General features: G+C 46.9%; 1 protein-coding gene across 2 annotated transcripts in view; it reads right to left on the reverse strand.

The window, feature by feature from the left end:
• Window positions 1–19,699, reverse strand: part of MAST1 (microtubule associated serine/threonine kinase 1) — a 106,731-nt gene that overhangs the window by 67,673 nt on the left and 19,359 nt on the right. For both annotated transcript variants that reach the window (XM_073654296.1, XM_073654295.1), the window contains exon 2: window positions 1,120–1,148. In XM_073654296.1, coding sequence (XP_073510397.1) covers window positions 1,120–1,148 — 29 coding nt within the window. The remainder of the gene's footprint in view (window positions 1–1,119; window positions 1,149–19,699) is intronic.

The following is a 19,699-nucleotide window of genomic DNA, read 5'->3' on the forward strand; positions in this document are numbered from 1 at the left end:
GCATCCCAGGACGAAAAAGGAAATCTAATAGAGGGTCCCAGGATCTTCGGAGCTGAAACAAAATATGAAATATTGGAAGTTCCATAACTCTGCTAATAATGGGAACCATATGTTTAGTGACAGGATCAGCCAAGGAACAAGATGCTTATTTTTTTGTAGCCGTAATCCCCTCCAGGGGGCTGTGGCGCAAAAGTAACTAAATAGCAGATCACAGTTATGCCATGCGTGGTCTCTACGGAAAGGCAAATTCATAACGGAAAAAATGGCGTCGCTTGCAAGCTTCTGCGAGCAACCAGGGATAAGTTATCGCGGAAGTTAGTTATTTTAACAAAAACATGAAAAGTGGAGCCCGAGCCCACATGATGTCACCACAGAGTTGTGTGGGCAGATCTTCCCTTAGGCATAAAAGAGCGAACTGAAGATTGATCCACATTCTTTGCCAGGGGGGTATAGATACTATAAGCAACGGATCATGTTCGATAACGCTCAAATCGGGGAGCCCCTCCTCCACCTAGGCTGATTCGTCCCTGCGAACTGTATAGAGTAAGTTTGTTCTTTAATCCTTATTATTTTGTGTAACTGCCTATGTATTGTATTGTCCCCTTTTGAAAAATCTTGAGTATTTTTCATAACACTGCCTGCCTTTTGGATTAAATATAAAATTTAATAGTCCTTTTTCTTTGGTCCTGTAATCGTTCCCTCCCCCGAAGCCATATACGCTAACAGAATGCAGGTGTCCGCCCAGGCCTGTATTATATTTCAAATCTGGACGGTGGTGGCAGAGAGAATAATTGGGCTATCGTGAAGCTGACAGTGACTTATGGGGGGAATATACACGTATTCCATGCGTTGGAATCTGGAGGTGTGACGCCATACGCTCACTGGTCGCTTGCCATACCTATGTACTGAGTAGTCGGGATCGTGTGCTCGCGTATCCCTGACAAAATCCTGACTGAGTGATGGCAACGGCGAGATATTGCGTGATCTTCCCGGTCTCGTCGCTGTGGAATACCTGACATCTTCATATCAAGCTTTATAAATTATACACATGCATACCCCCATGTACTCCTAATATTCCCATTCACTCCAAACATACGGATACAGATCTGAGACACTTACCCGCTGCTCTTCCTGGGCAGGGGCAGATCCTGTGGAGACAAAAAAAAAAAAAGATCAGGCGATTATAAAAATAACCTAAAAAAATCAATATATAGTCCTACAGTAATTAGGTTACCAGGTTGCCCCTTGTAGCCCAAATTAGCCCCAGCAGACGGTGCCACAATACAAGCCTACAAGACGACTGAGCTGGAGAACTTCATAATACAACTGCCTGAAGATGGCAGCATTTCTAGCACTCTCCTAGAAAGCTCCACTCATCTTAACCTTCCTATTTTATGAAGTGCATCTTTATTTTGTCAAGATACTGAAGAAAATCTGATTTCTCTAGGCTCCACTGTATAATGGAGATGTCATTCTCTTTCTATTGAACTTTATGGGGTGGTAAGAGTCATTTTCACTGCAGGCTGTAAAGCGAATTGTTTTTTCTGAAGTGTGTGCTTGAAGTACTGACATCTTGTGGTCAATATAAAAAGTGCAATTTTTTTTTTTTTACATATTAATTGTTGACTTGCACAGAATAATAGAATGTTAAGAGTTGGAAGGGACCTCCATGGTCATCGTGTCCAACTCCTGTAGAAGAAAACCCCTATACATATAGAAGAAAATCTTCCGGTGATTTATTTTTCTATCTACATGATAATAATGATACAGTAGGGTATATTATCTGACACTTGATTGAGTCATCGTCTACTGACACATATAAAGGGGTCATCACAGCATAAACCTTACAGTGGATCCAGACAGAAATATTCCCATATTCCCAGACCGTGCTGGGATCTCAGTTTCTAGGGAGACCGGTGACAGCACAGAAAACGCTGCCGGGCTCTGGAGAGCGACCAGGGCCAAGAGGAGAACAGAAATCTGCCCGTCCATGTGGCGCTGTGTCAGTAACAAGCACGATGGAGATGTAGGGAATCCAGAAGGATTATGGCCGAGGGACAAAACCGTTCAGTGCCGAGCCTCGGGGTCCTGGAATCTGGGCCCTATAAATTGTGGTGGGCAGAGGCTGCAATGCCCCACATAGACCAATGTTACCCTACGTGTTAGTTCACATGAACGGTTCTACACACGGACCCAATGGTTTGGGTGAAAACAATAAAATCGCAGCTTGCGCTCGTCTGATCCGTTTTTTGAGAGCCTCACCCCGTACATGTCTATGGACACACAAAAGGCACGGCCAGAAAACGGACACCGTCCATACGGCATCTATTACAAATACTAACACAGGATTGTGGAATTTTTTTTAATTAATGATTTATAAAAAAGATGTCAAAAACAGCAGATGTCAGACGGGTGGAGAATTGTCAGTCATCTTCTGGGTGAAACACAGGCGATTTTTCATACATTCGCGTGAACTTGGTCTAAGTCTAGATCCGACGAGGGTCTGCAAAATTGTCCGTGTTTCATCCAGAAAATAATTTGTCATCCATATATCCATTGTTTATTCAGCCATATCTCCAACGCTTGTCCATTGTTTTATCAGCCGTATCTCATCCATATGTCCATTGTTTTATCAGCCGTGTCTCATCCATATGTCCATTGTTTTTAGCCGTGTCTCATCCATATGTCCATTGTTTTTAGCCGTGTCTCATCCATATGTCCATTGTTTTTAGCCGTGTCTCATCCATATGTCCATTGTTTTTAGCCGTGTCTCATCCATATGTCCATTGTTTTTAGCCGTGTCTCATCCATATGTCCATTGTTTTTAGCCGTGTCTCATCCATATGTCCATTGTTTTCAGCCGTGTCTCATCCATATGTCCATTGTTTTCAGCCGCGTCTCATCCGTATGTCCATTGTTTTCAGCCGTGTCTCATCCATATGTCCATTGTTTTCAGCCGTATCTCATCCATATGTCCATTGTTTTCAGCCGTGTCTCATCCATATGTCCATTGTTTTCAGGCGTGTCTCATCCATATGTCCATTGTTTTCAGCCGTGTCTCATCCGTATGTCCATTGTTTTTAGCCGTGTCTCATCCATATGTCCATTGTTTTCAGCCGTGTCTCATCCGTATGTCCATTGTTTTCAGCCGTGTCTCATCCGTATGTCCATTGTTTTCAGCCGTGTCTCATCCATGTGTCCATTGTTTTTAGCCGCGTCTCATCCATATGTCCATTGTTTTTTTTAATCTCATCTGTATTTCTGTTGCTTACTGGTTGTTTTAAGCTGTATGTCGCCCATTTTTTTGCATGAACAATGTAATAAATAATAGAAGTCACGTACAGTTTCCCATGTAAATAACTGTAAGGGATCCCGTTAAACAAGGCATGATAGATCGATGGTGACCCGCATGTGATCAGTTATTTTTGCACCCATTACCTTCTAATGGGCGAGTCTGATCCGAAATATGGATCTACGCAGTGCACGCTGCGATTTTTTTTGTACGCACAGACCGATGGTCCGCTTTTTTTTTTTAAGTTTACTAAAATTTAACAAAAAACTTCCCTCTTTGATGAGATTTTTTCTTTTTAAATTATTATTTAAAAAAATAGTAAAAAAAAAACACAAAAATCTTATAGTCATATCATAATCATAATGATGTCTAGTAAAAAGGTAACATAAAAACACATTAAAAATAAGTCATGTAAGGACGAGCTGTCTCCAGATTAAAAGTGGACAGGTTTTATTCTTATTTTATTCTCGCTGCTCCCTTGAGCATTACGTTTTTTTTATTTACAAAAATCCAACATACGGTTCCATAGATATGGGGCCTTTTTATTTAGTGCTACTTTTGATGGTGTGTACAAGGGGGCGTGGCTAAAAGAGGAAGTATGCAGACACGCCCCTGCAGATCACGTGAGCCACACCCCCTTTTTAAAGACCATTAAAAAGCAGAACTAAACAAAAAGGTCCATATCTCTGGAACCACATGGCGGATTTAAAAAAAAACAGAATACTCAGAGGAGCAGAGGAAATAAAATAAAGGCAAAAACTGGACACTTTGTACCTGGTGACAGGTCTTCTTTAAACCATTTGTAAATAAAATGACAGAATTTAAGCTTTTTTTTACACTTCCATCTCAAAAATAAGTAATAAAAGTTATATAATTCAATGAATGCAACTTAATACAGCGCCAAAAAAAAACACCTTACCTATAAAATAAATTCTACGTTATGTTCTGTATGGAAAAAACCCTTGACGTCAATGAAAAATATCCAAAATATTAGGACACGTGGCATTGGAAAGTATTTCAAATTCTGTGCATACAAAATGTGTACCTAATTAATTCTAGTTTTGCTTCCATGAGAATTGGCAGGTAGGGTGTAGTGATGAGCAGGTATGTTCTGTCCGAGTATGCTCGGCCGAGCTCCGAGTATTTACAGCTGCTCGGTGATACGGTCAAATCGCTCCCGTGTGCATGATTTACAACTGTGTGACAGTTTTAATACATGGGAGGAATGTCTATTTCTTACACATTCCTCACATATATTAAAGCTGTCAAACAGTTGCAAATCATGCACACGGGAGCGATTCAAACATATCACCGATCAGCTGTAAATACTCGGAGCTCGGCCGAGCATACTCGGCGAAAGGGTTAATAGAACATACTCGCTCATCACTAGTAGGGTGTAATGTTTGCAATGCAAGCAGCTGGATGTGGGCGGGGCTTCTGAAGTGTGATTGACAGCTCTGCTCTATGGTCCTGCTGCACAGCCCAGAAATATCAGACAATGAGCAGCTATATGGAGATGAGCAGACACATCACAGACCGTCAGTCACAATACAGACACTTATTTTGGCAGATTCCTGGTAAGTCGCGCCGATAGAAGAAAACAAAAGTAAACAGAGGTTGGCAGTAAATGACGAGTCTAATGCCGAAAAATAGAAAAAATTCCAAGTGGGGGTGGACAGAACCCAATCATTGTGATTATATATACACCAGCTCGGCTGGTCTTCAGCACTTCCATAAGAATGAATGGAATGGTAGTACTTGTCAGGGAGCAGTCAAGGTATATCCCACCACTGCCATCAATTTGCCAGGAACAACACTCCGCCGCCTCCAATCGTTAGGACAATCACACAACTGACTGACAATTGACGGATGAGGCCACGACTACTTTCGCTACTAGGCCAGTTATTGGGCACTTCCCAGTGAATGTATAGTATATGCACATTTGAACCCAACACACAGATATACAGCCCCTGGAAAAAATTCTGGAATCACCGGGCTCGGAGGATGTTCATTCAGTTGTTTAATGTTGTTGAAAAAAAGCAGATCACAGACATGGCACAAAACTAAAGTCATTTCAAATGGCAACTTTAGGGCTTTAAGAAACACTAAAAGAAATCAAGATTAAAAATGTGGTACTCAGTAAGGGTAATTTTTTTCAGACCAAGCAGAGGAAAAAAAATATGGAATCACTCAATTCTGAGGAAAAACAAACACACAAAAGAACACTCCAATGCATCACTAGTATGTTGTTGCACCACCTCTGGCTTTAATAACAGCTTGCAGTCTCTGAGGCATGGACTTAATGAGTGACAAACAGTACTCTTCATCAATCTGGCTCCAACTTTCTCTGATTGCTGTTGCCAGATCAGTTTTGCAGGTTGGAGCCTTGTCATGGACCATTTTCTTCAACTTCCACCAAAGATTTTCAAGTGGATTGAGATCCGGACTATTTGCAGGCCATGACATTGACCTTATGTGTCTTCTTTCAAGGAATGTTTTCACAGTTTTTGCTCTATGGCAGGATACATTATCATCTTGAAAAATGATGTCATCATCCCCAAACATCCTTTCAATTGATGGGATAAGAAAACTGTCCAAAATATCAATGTAAACTTGAGCATTTCTTGAAGATGTAATGACAGCCGTCTCCCCAGTGCCTTTACCTGACATGCAGCCCCATATCATCAATGACTGTGGAAATTTGCATGTTCTCTTCATGCAGTCATCTTTATAAATCTCATTGGAACGGCACCAAACAAAAGTTCCAGCATCATCACCTTACCCAATGCAGATTCGCGATTCATCACTGAATATGACTTTCATCCAGTCATCCACAGTCTACGATTGCTTTTCCTTAGCCCATTGTAACCTTGTTTTTTTCTGTTTAGGTGTTAATGATGGCTTATGTTTAGCTTTTCTGTATGTAAATCCCATTTCCTTTAGGCGGTTTCTTACAGTTCGGTCACAGACATTGACTCCAGTTTCCTCCCATTCATTCCTCATTTGTTTTGTTGTGCATTTCCTGTTTTGGAGACATATTGCTTTAAGTTTCCGGTCTTGACGCTTTGATGTCTTCCTTGGTCTACCAGTATGTTTGCCTTTAACAACCTTCCCATGTTGTTTGTATTTGGTCCAGTTTTTAGACACAGCTGACTGTGAACAACCAACATCTTTTGCAACATTGCGTGATGATTTACCTTCTTTTAAGAGTTTGATAATCCTCTCCTTTGTTTCAATTGACATCTCTCGTGTTGGAGCAATGATTCATGTCAATCCACTTGGTGAAACAGCTCTCCAAGGTGTGGTCACTCCTTTTTAGATGCAGACTAACGCGCAGATCAAATTTGATGCAGGTGTTAGTTTTGGAAATGATAATTTACAGGGTAATTCCATAATTTTTGCCTCAGAATTGACTGATTCCATAATTTTTGCCAGAGTTGTGTATATACAGTACAGACCAAAAGTTTGGACACACCTTCTCATTTAAAGATTTTTCTGTATTTTCCTGACTATGAAAATTGTACATTCACACTGAAGGCATCAAAACTATGAATTAACACATGTGGAATTATATACTTAACAAAAAAAGTGTGAAACAACTGAAAATATGGCTTATATTCTATTTTCTTCAAAGTAGCCACCTTTTGCTTTGATGACTGCTTTGCACACTCTGGGTATTCTCTTGATGAGCTTCAAGAGGTAGTCACCGGAAATGGTCTTCCAACAATCTTGAAGGAGTTCCCAGAGATGCTTAGCACTTTTTGGCCCTTTTGCCTTCACTTTGCGGTCCAGCTCACCCCAAACCATCTTGATTGGGTTCAGGTCTGGTGACTGTGGAGGCCAGGTCATCTGGCGTAGCACTCCATCACTCTCCTTCTTGGTCAAATAGCCCTTACACAGCCTGGAGGTGTGTTTGGGGTCATTGTCCTGTTGAAAAATAAATGATGGTCCAACTAAACGCAAACCGGATGGAATAGCATGCCGCTGCAAGATGCTGTGGTAGCCATGCTGGTTCAGTATGCCTTCAATTTTGAATAAATCCCCAACAGTGTCACCAGCAAAGCACCCCCACACCATCACACCTCCTTCTCCATGCTTCACGGTGGGAACCAGGCATGTAGAGTCCATCCGTTCACCTTTTCTGCGTCACACAAAGACACGGTGGTTGGAAACAAAAATCTCAAATTTGGACTCATCAGACCAAAGCACAGATTTCCACTGGTTTAATGTCCATTCCTTGTGTTCTTTAGCCCAAACAAGTCTCTTCTGCTTGTTGCCTGTCCTTAGCAGTGGTTTCCTAGCTGCTATTTTACCATGAAGGCCTGCTGCACAAAGTCTCCCCTTAACAGTTGTTGTAGAGATGTGTCTCCTGCTAGAACTCTGTGTGGCATTGACCTGGTCTCTAATCTGAGCTGCTGTTAACCTGCGATTTCTGAGGCTGGTGACTCGGATAAACTTATCCTCAGAAGCAGAGGTGACTCTTGGTCTTCCTTTCCTGGGCCGGTCCTCATGTGAGCCAGTTTCTTTGTAGTGCTTGATGGTTTTTGCAACTGCACTTGGGGACACATTCAAAGTTTGCCCAATTTTTCGGACGGACTGACCTTCATTTCTTAAAGTAATGATGGGCACTCGTTTTTCTTTACTTAGAATTTGTATTATGGCAAGGAAAAAGCAGCTAACAGTCTATTCAGTAGGACTACCAGCTGTGTATCCACCAGACTTCTGCACAACACAACTGATGGTCCCAACCCCATTTAAAAGGCAAGAAATCCCACTTATTAAACCTGACAGGGCACACCTGTGAAGTGAAAACCATTTCCGGTGACTACCTCTTGAAGCTCATCAAGAGAATGCCAAGAGTGTGCAAAGCAGTCATCAAAGCAAAAGGTGGCTACTTTGAAGAACCTAGAATATAAGACATATTTTCAGTTGTTTCACACTTTTTTGTTAAGTATATAATTCCACATGTGTTAATTCATAGTTTTGATGCCTTCAGTGTGAATGTACAATTTTCATAGTCAGGAAAATACAGAAAAATCTTTAAATGAGAAGGTGTGTCCAAACTTTTGGTCTGTACTATATATATATATATATATATATATATATATATATATATATATATATATATATATATATATAAAGTATATATACTTTGGTATGGTCACTGCCAAGCTCCACAATAATCACAGAAAAAAACTAGCTGCCATCACCAATGGTTTATACAGGCCAATTGGGAACCCGTTACTGGTAACGTATGGCCTCACGAGGCTTCAGGGGTGCAGATTATAGAGCAAGAAAAATGAAGCTATTATATTTTATATATTTACTCTGAAAAATTAAGCAGTGTTTACAAAAAAAACACAAAAGATATTACAAAGGGGACAAAACAATACAGTACATACAATCACATAAAAATAAAAAGGATAAATAAAAGAAAATTACTAGACCTGATGTCACAGAAATGGAGCAGATCTTTATGGAGGAAAGTTCTCCGATTGGAATATGGTACAATCCTACAGCGAGCTGTATCTCCCAGCACTGAACAATGGCAATAATTCAGAATCAGCTTTTAGTAGGTACAAGCCACTGCTCTTGGTGACCTCAGATGGGGGAAGGTATAAGGAATGCAGCACAAGTACTAAAAATGATGATCCCCGATCTTAAGGATATCTGCCCCCCGGAAGTCCCAGGCGAGAGATATTAATGTTATATTTCCTGTCATGATTTTAGGTTTCTATAGATAGGTGTCAGGGCAGATCTAAATTTGCTCATTTGGCTGATATTATTTCGGGGCTGATCAGCAGATTGCACTGTGATGCAAGTAAATGCATTGTGTCCGCCACTTCGTCATGACACCGAAAATATCTCCTATAACTATAAGACCTATGCCTGTCACAAATAAAACAATATTCATAACTGGTATCCGGCCCCAAAGAGCCTGCTTGTAGTTATTTTGAAGACAGGAAGACTTCTTCACACAGAGGTGGCAAATATCACTATACAAGCCTGTTATTTACTCTTCTACACTGTTCACACTGACCACTCCACAGGAGGTGGCTACCTCACAGCAGCGGTGGGTGGGGGTGGTAGTATAAAGTGCTCGAATGAAGTGTTAGCTCTTTTCCCCTTTACAGTTTTGATGAAACAATGCTTCAATGCTCAGTATGAGGGTGACACGTCACATCTCAAGAGATGGTGTAAGGGTTTGATCCTATTTTGCCATTACATTTTTGACACTGCACCAGATCGAACTCCACTCACGCGGGCTCTACAGAGCCCCGGTTCTCAGGAATGTTGGGGCTCCCAGCAGTCAGACCCCCATCGATAGGGTATAACTTTCTAACTTGAGAATACCCCTTAAAGGACGCAGACAATTTTATTTTTTTTGTGTGTTTTCATTTTTACCTTCCCTTCTTCCAAGAGCCATAACTTTTTATTTTTCTGTCGACATAGCTGTACAAGGACTTGTTTTTTGCGGGACGAGTTATAGTTCTTATTGACACCATTAATATTACCATATAATGTACTGAAAAATGGGAAGAAAAATGGCAGGTGAGGTGAAATGATAAAACTGGATGTTTTGAAATCAACCTCTGATTGTCTAGAGAGCAGGTGCAGCACAAGAAAAGTCCCGGAGATGGGAGTGAGAGGTTTGGATTATGGAGAATGTTAGATCATTATCGGAATTGAAAGCAAGATTAGGGTGGCAATCAGAGATGAGGAGGAGATGTAGAGCGGTGCAGCACTGTACAGAGCACGGGTATGATGGTAGGTAAAGATGAGGAGGAGATGTAGAGTGGTGCAGCACTGTATAGAGCACAGGTATGATGGTAGGTAGAGATGAGGAGGAGATGTAGAGCGGTGCAGCACTGTATAGAGCACAGGTATGATGGTAGGTAGAGATGAGGAGGAGATGTAGAGCGGTGCAGCACTGTATAGAGCACGGGTATGATGGTAGGTAGAGATGAGGAGGAGATGTAGAGCGGTGCAGTACTGTATAGAGCACGGGTATGATGGTAGGTAAAGATGAGGAGGAGATGTAGAGCGGTGCAGCACTGTATAGAGCACGGGTATGATGGTAGGTAGAGGAGGAGGAGATGTAGAGCGGTGCAGCACTGTACAGAGCACGGGTATGATGGTAGGTAGAGATGAGGAGGAGATGTAGAGCGGTGCAGCACTGTATAGAGCACGGGTATGATGGTAGGTAGAGATGAGGAGGAGATATAGAGTGGTGCAGCACTGTACAGAGCACAGGTATGATGGTTGGAAGAGATGAGGAGGAGATGTAGAGCGGTGCAGCACTGTATAGAGCACGGATATGATGGTAGGTAGAGATGAGGAGGAGATGTAGAGCGGTGCAGCACTGTATAAAGCACGAGTATGATGGTAGGTAGAGATGAGGAGGAGATGTAGAGTGGTGCAGCACTGTACAGAGCACGGGTATGATGGTAGGTAAAGATGAGGAGGAGATGTAGAGCGGTGCAGCACTGTACAGAGCACAGGTATGATGGTAGGTAGAGATGAGGAGGAGATGTAGAGCGGTGCAGCACTGTACAGAGCACAGGTATGATGGTAGGAAGAGATGAGGAGGAGATGTAGAGCGGTGCAGCACTGTATAGAGCACGGGTATGATGGTAGGTAGAGATGAGGAGGAGATGTAAAGCGGTGCAGCACTGTACAGAGCACAGGTATGATGGTAGGAAGAGATGAGGAGGAGATGTAGAGCGGTGCAGCACTGTATAGAGCACGGGTATGATGGTAGGTAGAGATGAGGAGGAGATGTAGAGCGGTGCAGTACTGTATACAGCACGGGTATGATGGTAGGTAGAGATGAGGAGGAGATGTAGAGAGGTGCAGTACTGTATACAGCACGGGTATGATGGTAGGTAGAGATGAGGAGGAGATGTAGAGCGGTGCAGCACTGTACAGAGCACGGGTATGATGGTAGGTAGAGATGAGGAGGAGATGTAGAGCGGTGCAGCACTGTATAGAGCACCGGTATGATGGTAGGTAAAGATGAGGAGGAGATGTAGAGCGGTGCAGCACAGTACAGAGCACGGGTATGATGGTAGGTAAAGATGAGGAGGAGATGTAGAGCGGCGCAGCACTGTATAGAGCACAGGTATGATGGTAGGTAGAGATGAGGAGGAGATGTAGAGCGGTGCAGCACTGTACAGAGCACGGGTGTGATGGTAGGTAGAGATGAGGAGGAGATGTAGAGTGGTGCAGCACTGTATAGAGCATGGGTATGATGGTAGGTAAAGATGAGGAGGAGATGTAGAGCGGTGCAGCACTGTACAAAGCACGGGTATGATGGTAGGTAGCGATGAGGAGGAGATGTAGAGTGGTGCAGCACTGTACGGAGCACGGGTATGATGGTAGGTAAATATGAGGAGGAGATGTAGAGCGGTGCAGCACTGTACAGAGCACGGGTATGATGGTAGGTAGAGATGAGGAGATGTAGAGCGGTGCAGCACTGTACAGAGCACAGGTATGATGGTAGGTAGAGATGAGGAGGAGATGTATAGCGGTGCAGCACTGTACAGAGCACGGGTATGAAGGTAGGTAGAGATGAGGAGGAGATGTAGAGCGGTGCAGCACTGTATAGAGCACGGGTATGATGGTAGGTAGAGATGAGAAGGAGATATAGAGCGGTGCAGCACTGTATAGAGCACAGGTATGATGGTAGGTAAAGATGAGGAGGAGATGTAGAGGGGTGCAGCACTGTACAGAGCACGGGTATGATGGTAGGTAGAGATGAGGAGGAGATGTAGAGGGGTGCAGCACTGTATAGAGCACGGGTATGATGGTAGGAAGAGATGAGGAGGAGATGTAGAGCGGTGCAGCACTGTATAGAGCATGGGTATGATGGTAGGTAAAGATGAGGAGGAGATGTAGAGCGGTGCAGCACTGTACAAAGCATGGGTATGATGGTAGGTAAATATGAGGAGGAGATGTAGAGCGGTGCAGCACTGTACAGAGCACGGGTATGATGGTAGGTAGAGATGAGGAGATGTAGAGCGGTGCAGCACTGTACAGAGCACAGGTATGATGGTAGGTAGAGATGAGGAGGAGATGTATAGCGGTGCAGCACTGTACAGAGCACGGGTATGAAGGTAGGTAGAGATGAGGAGGAGATGTAGAGCGGTGCAGCACTGTATAGAGCACGGGTATGATGGTAGGTAGAGATGAGAAGGAGATATAGAGCGGTGCAGCACTGTATAGAGCACAGGTATGATGGTAGGTAAAGATGAGGAGGAGATGTAGAGGGGTGCAGCACTGTACAGAGCACGGGTATGAAGGTAGGTAGAGATGAGGAGGAGATGTAGAGCGGTGCAGCACTGTATAGAGCACGGGTATGATGGTAGGTAGAGATGAGAAGGAGATATAGAGCGGTGCAGCACTGTATAGAGCACAGGTATGATGGTAGGTAAAGATGAGGAGGAGATGTAGAGGGGTGCAGCACTGTATAGAGCACAGGTATGATGGTAGGTAGAGATGAGGAGGAGCTGTAAAGCGGTGCAGCACTGTATAGAGCACAGGTATGATGGTAGGTAGAGATGAGGAGGAGATGTAGAGCGGTGCAGCACTGTACAGAGCACGGGTATGATGGTAGGTAGAGATGAGGAGGAGATGTAGAGGGGTGCAGCACTGTATAGAGCACGGGTATGATGGTAGGAAGAGATGAGGAGGAGATGTAGAGCGGTGCAGCACTGTATAGAGCACGGGTATGATGGTAGGTAGAGATGAGGAGGAGATGTAGAGCGGTGCAGCACTGTACAGAGCACGGGTATGATGGTAGGTAGAGATGAGGAGGAGATGTAGAGGGGTGCAGCACTGTATAGAGCACGGGTATGATGGTAGGAAGAGATGAGGAGGAGATGTAGAGGGGTGCAGCACTGTATAGAGCACGGGTATGATGGTAGGTAGAGATGAGGAGATGTAGAGCGGTGCAGCACTGTACAGAGCACAGGTATGATGGTAGGTAGAGATGAGGAGGAGATGTAGAGCGGTGCAGCACTGTACAGAGCACGGGTATGATGGTAGGTAGAGATGAGGAGGAGATGTAGAGCGGTGCATCACTGTATAGAGCACGGGTATGATGGTAGGTAGAGATGAGGAGGAGATGTAGAGCGGTGCTGCACTGTGCAGAGCACGGGTATGATGGTAGGTAAAGATGAGGAGGAGATGTAGAGCAGTGCAGCACTGTATAGAGCACGGGTATGATGGTAGGTAGAGATGAGAAGGAGATATAGAGCGGTGCAGCACTGTATAGAGCACGGGTATGATGGTAGGTAGAGATGAGGAGGAGATGTAGAGTGGTGCTGCACTGTGCAGAGCACGGGTATGATGGTAGGTAAAGATGAGGAGGAGATGTAGAGCGGTGCAGCACTGTATAGAGCACGGGTATGATGGTAGGTAGAGATGAGAAGGAGATATAGAGCGGTGCAGCACTGTATAGAGCACGGGTATGATGGTAGGTAGAGATGAAGAGGAGATGTAGAGCGGTGCAGCACTGTATAGAGCACGGGTATGATGGTAGGTAAAGATGAGGAGGAGATGTAGAGCGGTGCAGCACTGTACAGAGCACGGGTATGATGGTAGGTAGAGATGAGAAGGAGATATAGAGTGGTGCAGCACTGTATAGAGCACGGGTATGATGGTAGGTAGAGATGAAGAGGAGATGTAGAGCGGTGCAGCACTGTACAGAGCACGGGTATGATGGTAGGTAAAGATGAGGAGGAGATGTAGAGCGGTGCAGCACTGTATAGAGCACGGGTATGATGGTAGGTAAAGATGAGGAGGAGATGTAGGGAGGTGCAGCAACGTGGAAGGGATGGGTATGGAGATAGACATATATATTTATATATATATATATATATATATATATATATATATATATATATATATATAGAATATATGTACACTGGAGGATACAGTAATTGAGGCTCTTAGTGGACAAATTGGCCAATTTGTGTGTGCCCACCAACCATGACAAGGTGAAAATTCTTTGATGGGGCTCTTGCCTAATTTTTATTAGCCTTTCCTGGGCCAAAAGTCTGCAAATCTAAATAGCATATAGGATCCAGCAAGCATTAATTAAAAACGTCCTGAGACTGATGGGGGAGTGCTCAGCCTGTCAAGGGGATGGTCATCACCTCCAAATATATGAAGCAAATAAACAAATGTGACCAGCACCACCTAACAGAAATAAGCAAGTGTGAACGGGTACAAGATGCTGTGACTGCAGTATATACATATCAAAGAGTGCAGCAGCTGCTGTCTGCACCAAGGTATAGGAAGATATTGAATATGTCTAAGGATCTTTCTATTTAATGTTGCCCTTTAAAATTGCAGGCCTGTATGATAAATATTAGGTCAGAGTCCCATCAAACAAAAGTACGCCTTGTCATGGCTGGTGGGCTCTCATGAATTGGCCAATTTGTGCGCCAGTCTTAATGAATTGACGTGGCGGAGTAAGTTGCATATAGTTTAGACTGGCGTGTCAACACCAAAGATGCAAAATTTTTGAACAACTTTATTCAGTATGAAGTATGGACGCCATATAATCAAGAGCGCATTTCCACGTAAATAGGAAGGAATATGTCAGCCAGACATTAAGAAGGTTGGACATAAATGAACCTCATGACACCATTTTCCCCTATGACAAGAGACTTATAATCCTCGTGGATCAATATCTCGGTGTTAACCCTCCTGCCTTCCATTGGCCCCTCCACAGATTCAGCTGGCAGCTGGCGCAGTCTCTTCTATCTCCATGAGAAAATTTGCCAGTGGTAGATTTTCCTCCCCTGCCAATTTCCTGGGCTGCATCAGAATACCTATTACCTCCCCACCCAGGAGAGCAGCGTTCTGCCTGTTTACAAGAAGGTGCTGCGGAGCGTGAATCTGAGGAGCACAGCACTGCTCCGACCTCACTATTACACTCTGTAGCTGCACACACACTGCTCCTGCTAGCAGTTTAACGAGGGGCGCTTCCCCTTTAAATAAGTAAATTCTGTAATAGATATAAGTCCTTGAGTTGGAATCCACAGTGACCCTAAAACAATCGCTGCCGCTCCATCACAGGACACTGTCATGGCACAGTGTCCCTATAAAAAGCAGTCATTAGAACCAGCCGTAATGCCTCTCACTGGTAATTGCCCACATGAATGCTGTATTACCATCAACTAATCCAATGTCCCCATCCGCACCACCCTCAGTGTCCCCATCAGCACCACCCGTAGTGTCCCCATCAGCACCCCCCACAGTGTCCCCATCAGCACCACCTGCAGTGTCCCCATCAGCACCACCCGTAGTGCTCCCATCAGCACCACCCACAATGTCCCCATCAGCACCACCCGCAGTGTTCCCATCAGCACCACCCACAATGTCCCCATCAGCACCACCCGCAGTGTTCCCATCAGCACCACCCACAATGTCCCCATCAGCACCACCCGCAGTGTTCCCATTAGCACCACCCGCAGTATGCTAATTAGCACCACCCGCAGTGTCCCCATCAGCACCACCAGCAGTGTTCCCATCAGCACCACCCGCAGTGTCCCCATCAGCACCACCCGCAGTGTTCCCATTAGCACCACCCGCAGTATGCCAATTAGCACCACCCGCAGTGTCTCCATCAGCACCACCAGCAGTGTTCCCATCAGCATCATCCACAATTTCCCCATCAACACCACCAGCAGTGTCCCCATCAGCACCACCCGCAGTGTTCCCATCAGCACCACCCGCAGTGTTCCCATCAGCACCACCCGCAGTGTTCCCATCAGCGCCACCCGCAGTGTTCCCATCAGCGCCATCCACAATGTCCCCATCAACACCAACCGCAGTGTCCCCATCAGCACCACCAGCAGTGTTCCCATCAGCACCACCTGCAGTGTCCCAATTAGCACCACCCGCAGTGTTCGCATCAGCACCATCCGCAGTGTCCCAATTAGCACCACCCGCAGTGTTCCCATCAGCGCCACCTGCACTGCCCCCATCAGCACCACCCGCAGTGTCCCCATCAGCACCATCCACAATGTCCCCATCAGCACCACCAGCAGTGTTCCCATTAGCACCACCCGCAGTATGCCAATTAGCACCACCCACAGTGTCCCCATCAGCACCACCAGCAGTGTTCCCATCAGCATCATCCACAATTTCCCCATCAACACCACCCGCAGTGTCCCCATCAGCACCACCCGCAGTGTTCCCATCAGCACCACCCGCAGTGTTCCCATCAGCACCACCTGCAGTGTTCCCATCAGCGCCATCCACAATGTCCCTATCAACACCAACCGCAGTGTCCCCATCAGCACCACCAGCAGTGTTCCCATCAGCACCACCCGCAGTGTCCCAATTAGCACCACCCGCAGTGTTAGCATCAGCACCACCCGCAGTGTCCCAATTAGCACCACCCGCAGTGTTCTCATCAGCGCCACATACACTGCCCCCATCAGCACCACCCGCAGTGTCCCCATCAGCACCACCCGCAGTGTTCCCATCAGCACCATGCACAATGTCCCCATCAACACCACCCACAGTGTCCCAATTAGCACCCCCGCAGTGTTCCCATCAGCACCACCTGCACTGCCCCTATCAGCACCACCCCCAGTGTCATCATCAGCACCACCCCCAGTGCCCCCATCAGCACCACCCGCAGTGTCATCATCAGCACCACCTGCAGTGTCCCCATCAGCACCACCAGCAGTGTTCCCATCAGCACCACCTGCAGTGTCCCAATTAGCACCACCCGCAGTGTTCGCATCAGCACCATCCGCAGTGTCCCAATTAGCACCACCCGCAGTGTTCCCATCAGCGCCACCTGCACTGCCCCCATCAGCACCACCCGCAGTGTCCCCATCAGCACCATCCACAATGTCCCCATCAGCACCACCAGCAGTGTTCCCATTAGCACCACCCGCAGTATGCCAATTAGCACCACCCACAGTGTCCCCATCAGCACCACCAGCAGTGTTCCCATCAGCATCATCCACAATTTCCCCATCAACACCACCCGCAGTGTCCCCATCAGCACCACCCGCAGTGTTCCCATCAGCACCACCCGCAGTGTTCCCATCAGCACCACCTGCAGTGTTCCCATCAGCGCCATCCACAATGTCCCTATCAACACCAACCGCAGTGTCCCCATCAGCACCACCAGCAGTGTTCCCATCAGCACCACCCGCAGTGTCCCAATTAGCACCACCCGCAGTGTTAGCATCAGCACCACCCGCAGTGTCCCAATTAGCACCACCCGCAGTGTTCTCATCAGCGCCACATACACTGCCCCCATCAGCACCACCCGCAGTGTCCCCATCAGCACCACCCGCAGTGTTCCCATCAGCACCATGCACAATGTCCCCATCAACACCACCCACAGTGTCCCCATCAGCACCACCCGCAGTGTCCCAATTAGCACCCCCGCAGTGTTCCCATCAGCACCACCTGCACTGCCCCTATCAGCACCACCCCCAGTGTCATCATCAGCACCACCCCCAGTGCCCCCATCAGCACCACCCGCAGTGTCATCATCAGCACCACCTGCAGTGTCCCCATCAGCACCACCAGCACCACTCAATGTCCTCATGAGCGTCACCCGCAGTGTTGTTCTCATTAGCACCACTCGCAGTGTCCCCATCAGCACCACCCTCAGTGTTCCCATCAGCACCACCCTCAGTGTCCCCATCAGCATCACCCTCAGTGTCCTCAACAGCATCACCCGCAGTGTCCTCATCAGAACCACCCACAGTGTCTTCATCAGCACCACCCACAGTGTTCCCATTAGCACCACCCGCAGTGTCTCCATCAGCATCACCCTTAGGGTCCCCATCAGCACCACCGGCAGTGTCCTCATCAGCACCACCCGCAGTGATGCAATTAGCACCACCCGCAGTGTTCCCATCAGCGCCACGTGCACTGCACCTATCAGCACCACCCCCAGTGCCCCCATCAGAACCACCAGCAGTGTTCCCATTAGCACCACCCAGTGTCCTCATGAGCGTCACCCACAGTGTCCTCATCAGCACCACTCGCAGTGTCCCCATCAGCACCACCCTCAGTGTTCCCATCAGCACCACCCTCAGTGTCCCTATCAGCACCACTCGCAGTGTCCTCATCAGCATCACCCTCAGGATACCCATCAGCACCACCCACAGTGTCTTCATCAGCACCACCCACAGTGTTCCCATTAGCACCACCCGCAGTGTCCCCATCAGCACCAACCTCAGTGTCCACATCAGCACCACCCACAGTGTCTTCATCAGCATCACCCTGTGTCCCCATCAGCACCACCTGCAGTGTCCCAATCAGCATCACTCTCAATGTCCCGATCAGCACCATTCAGTGTCTCCATCAGCACAATCCTCAATGTCTAAATCAGCACCACCTACAGTGTCCCCATCAGAACCATCCGCAGTGTCCCCATCAGCACTTATTCAGTGTCCCCATCAGCAACACCGTCAGCGCCTCCATCAGCACCACCTGCAGTGTCCTCATCGCACCACCCTCAGTGTCCCCATCAGCACCACCCCAGTGTCCCCATCAGCACCACCTGCAGTGTCCTCATCAACACCAACCCCAGTTTCCCCATCAGCACCACCCTCAGAGTCCCCATCAGCACTACCCTCAGTGTCCCCATCAGCACCACCCTCTGTGTCCCCATCAGCACCACCCCCAGTGTCTCCATCAGCACCACCTGCAGTGTCCTCATCAGCACCAACCCCAGTTTCCCCATCCGCACCACCCTCAGTGTCCCCATCAGCACCACCCACAATGTCCTCATCAGCACCAACCCAAGTGTCCCCATCAGCACCACACTCAGTGCCCCCATCAGCACCTCCCACAGTGTCCCCATCAACATTAAGCTCAGTGTCCCCATCAGCAGCACCCACAGTGTCACTATCAGCACCACCCTGAGTGTACCCATCAGCACCATCCACAATGTCCCCATCAGCACCATTCACAGTGTCCCCATCAGCACCACCCGCAGTGTTCCCATCAGCACCATCCACAATTTCCCCATCAGCACCACCAGCAGTGTTCCCATCAGCACCACCCGCAGTGTCCCAATTAGCACCCCCGCAGTGTTCCCATAAGCACCACCTGCACTGCCCTATCAGCACCACCCCCAGTGTCATCATCAGCACCACCCGCAGTGTCCCCATCAGCACCACCAGCAGTGTTCCCATCAGCACCACCCAGTGTCCTCATGAGCGTCACCCGCAGTGTCCTCATCAGCACCACTCGCAGTGTCCCCATCAGCACCACCCTCAGTTCCCATCAGCACCACCATCAGTGTCCCCATCAGCACCACTCGCAGTGTCCTCATCAGCATCACCCTCAGTGTCCTCATCAGCACCACCCGCAGTGTCCTCATCAGCACCATCCGCAGTGTCCTCATCAGCACCA

Source organism: Phyllobates terribilis, unplaced genomic scaffold (assembly GCF_046119375.1).
Source record: "Phyllobates terribilis strain yellow unplaced genomic scaffold, ASM4611937v1 Scaffold_11__3_contigs__length_659146591, whole genome shotgun sequence".
NCBI classification, from domain to species: domain Eukaryota; kingdom Metazoa; phylum Chordata; class Amphibia; order Anura; family Dendrobatidae; genus Phyllobates; species Phyllobates terribilis.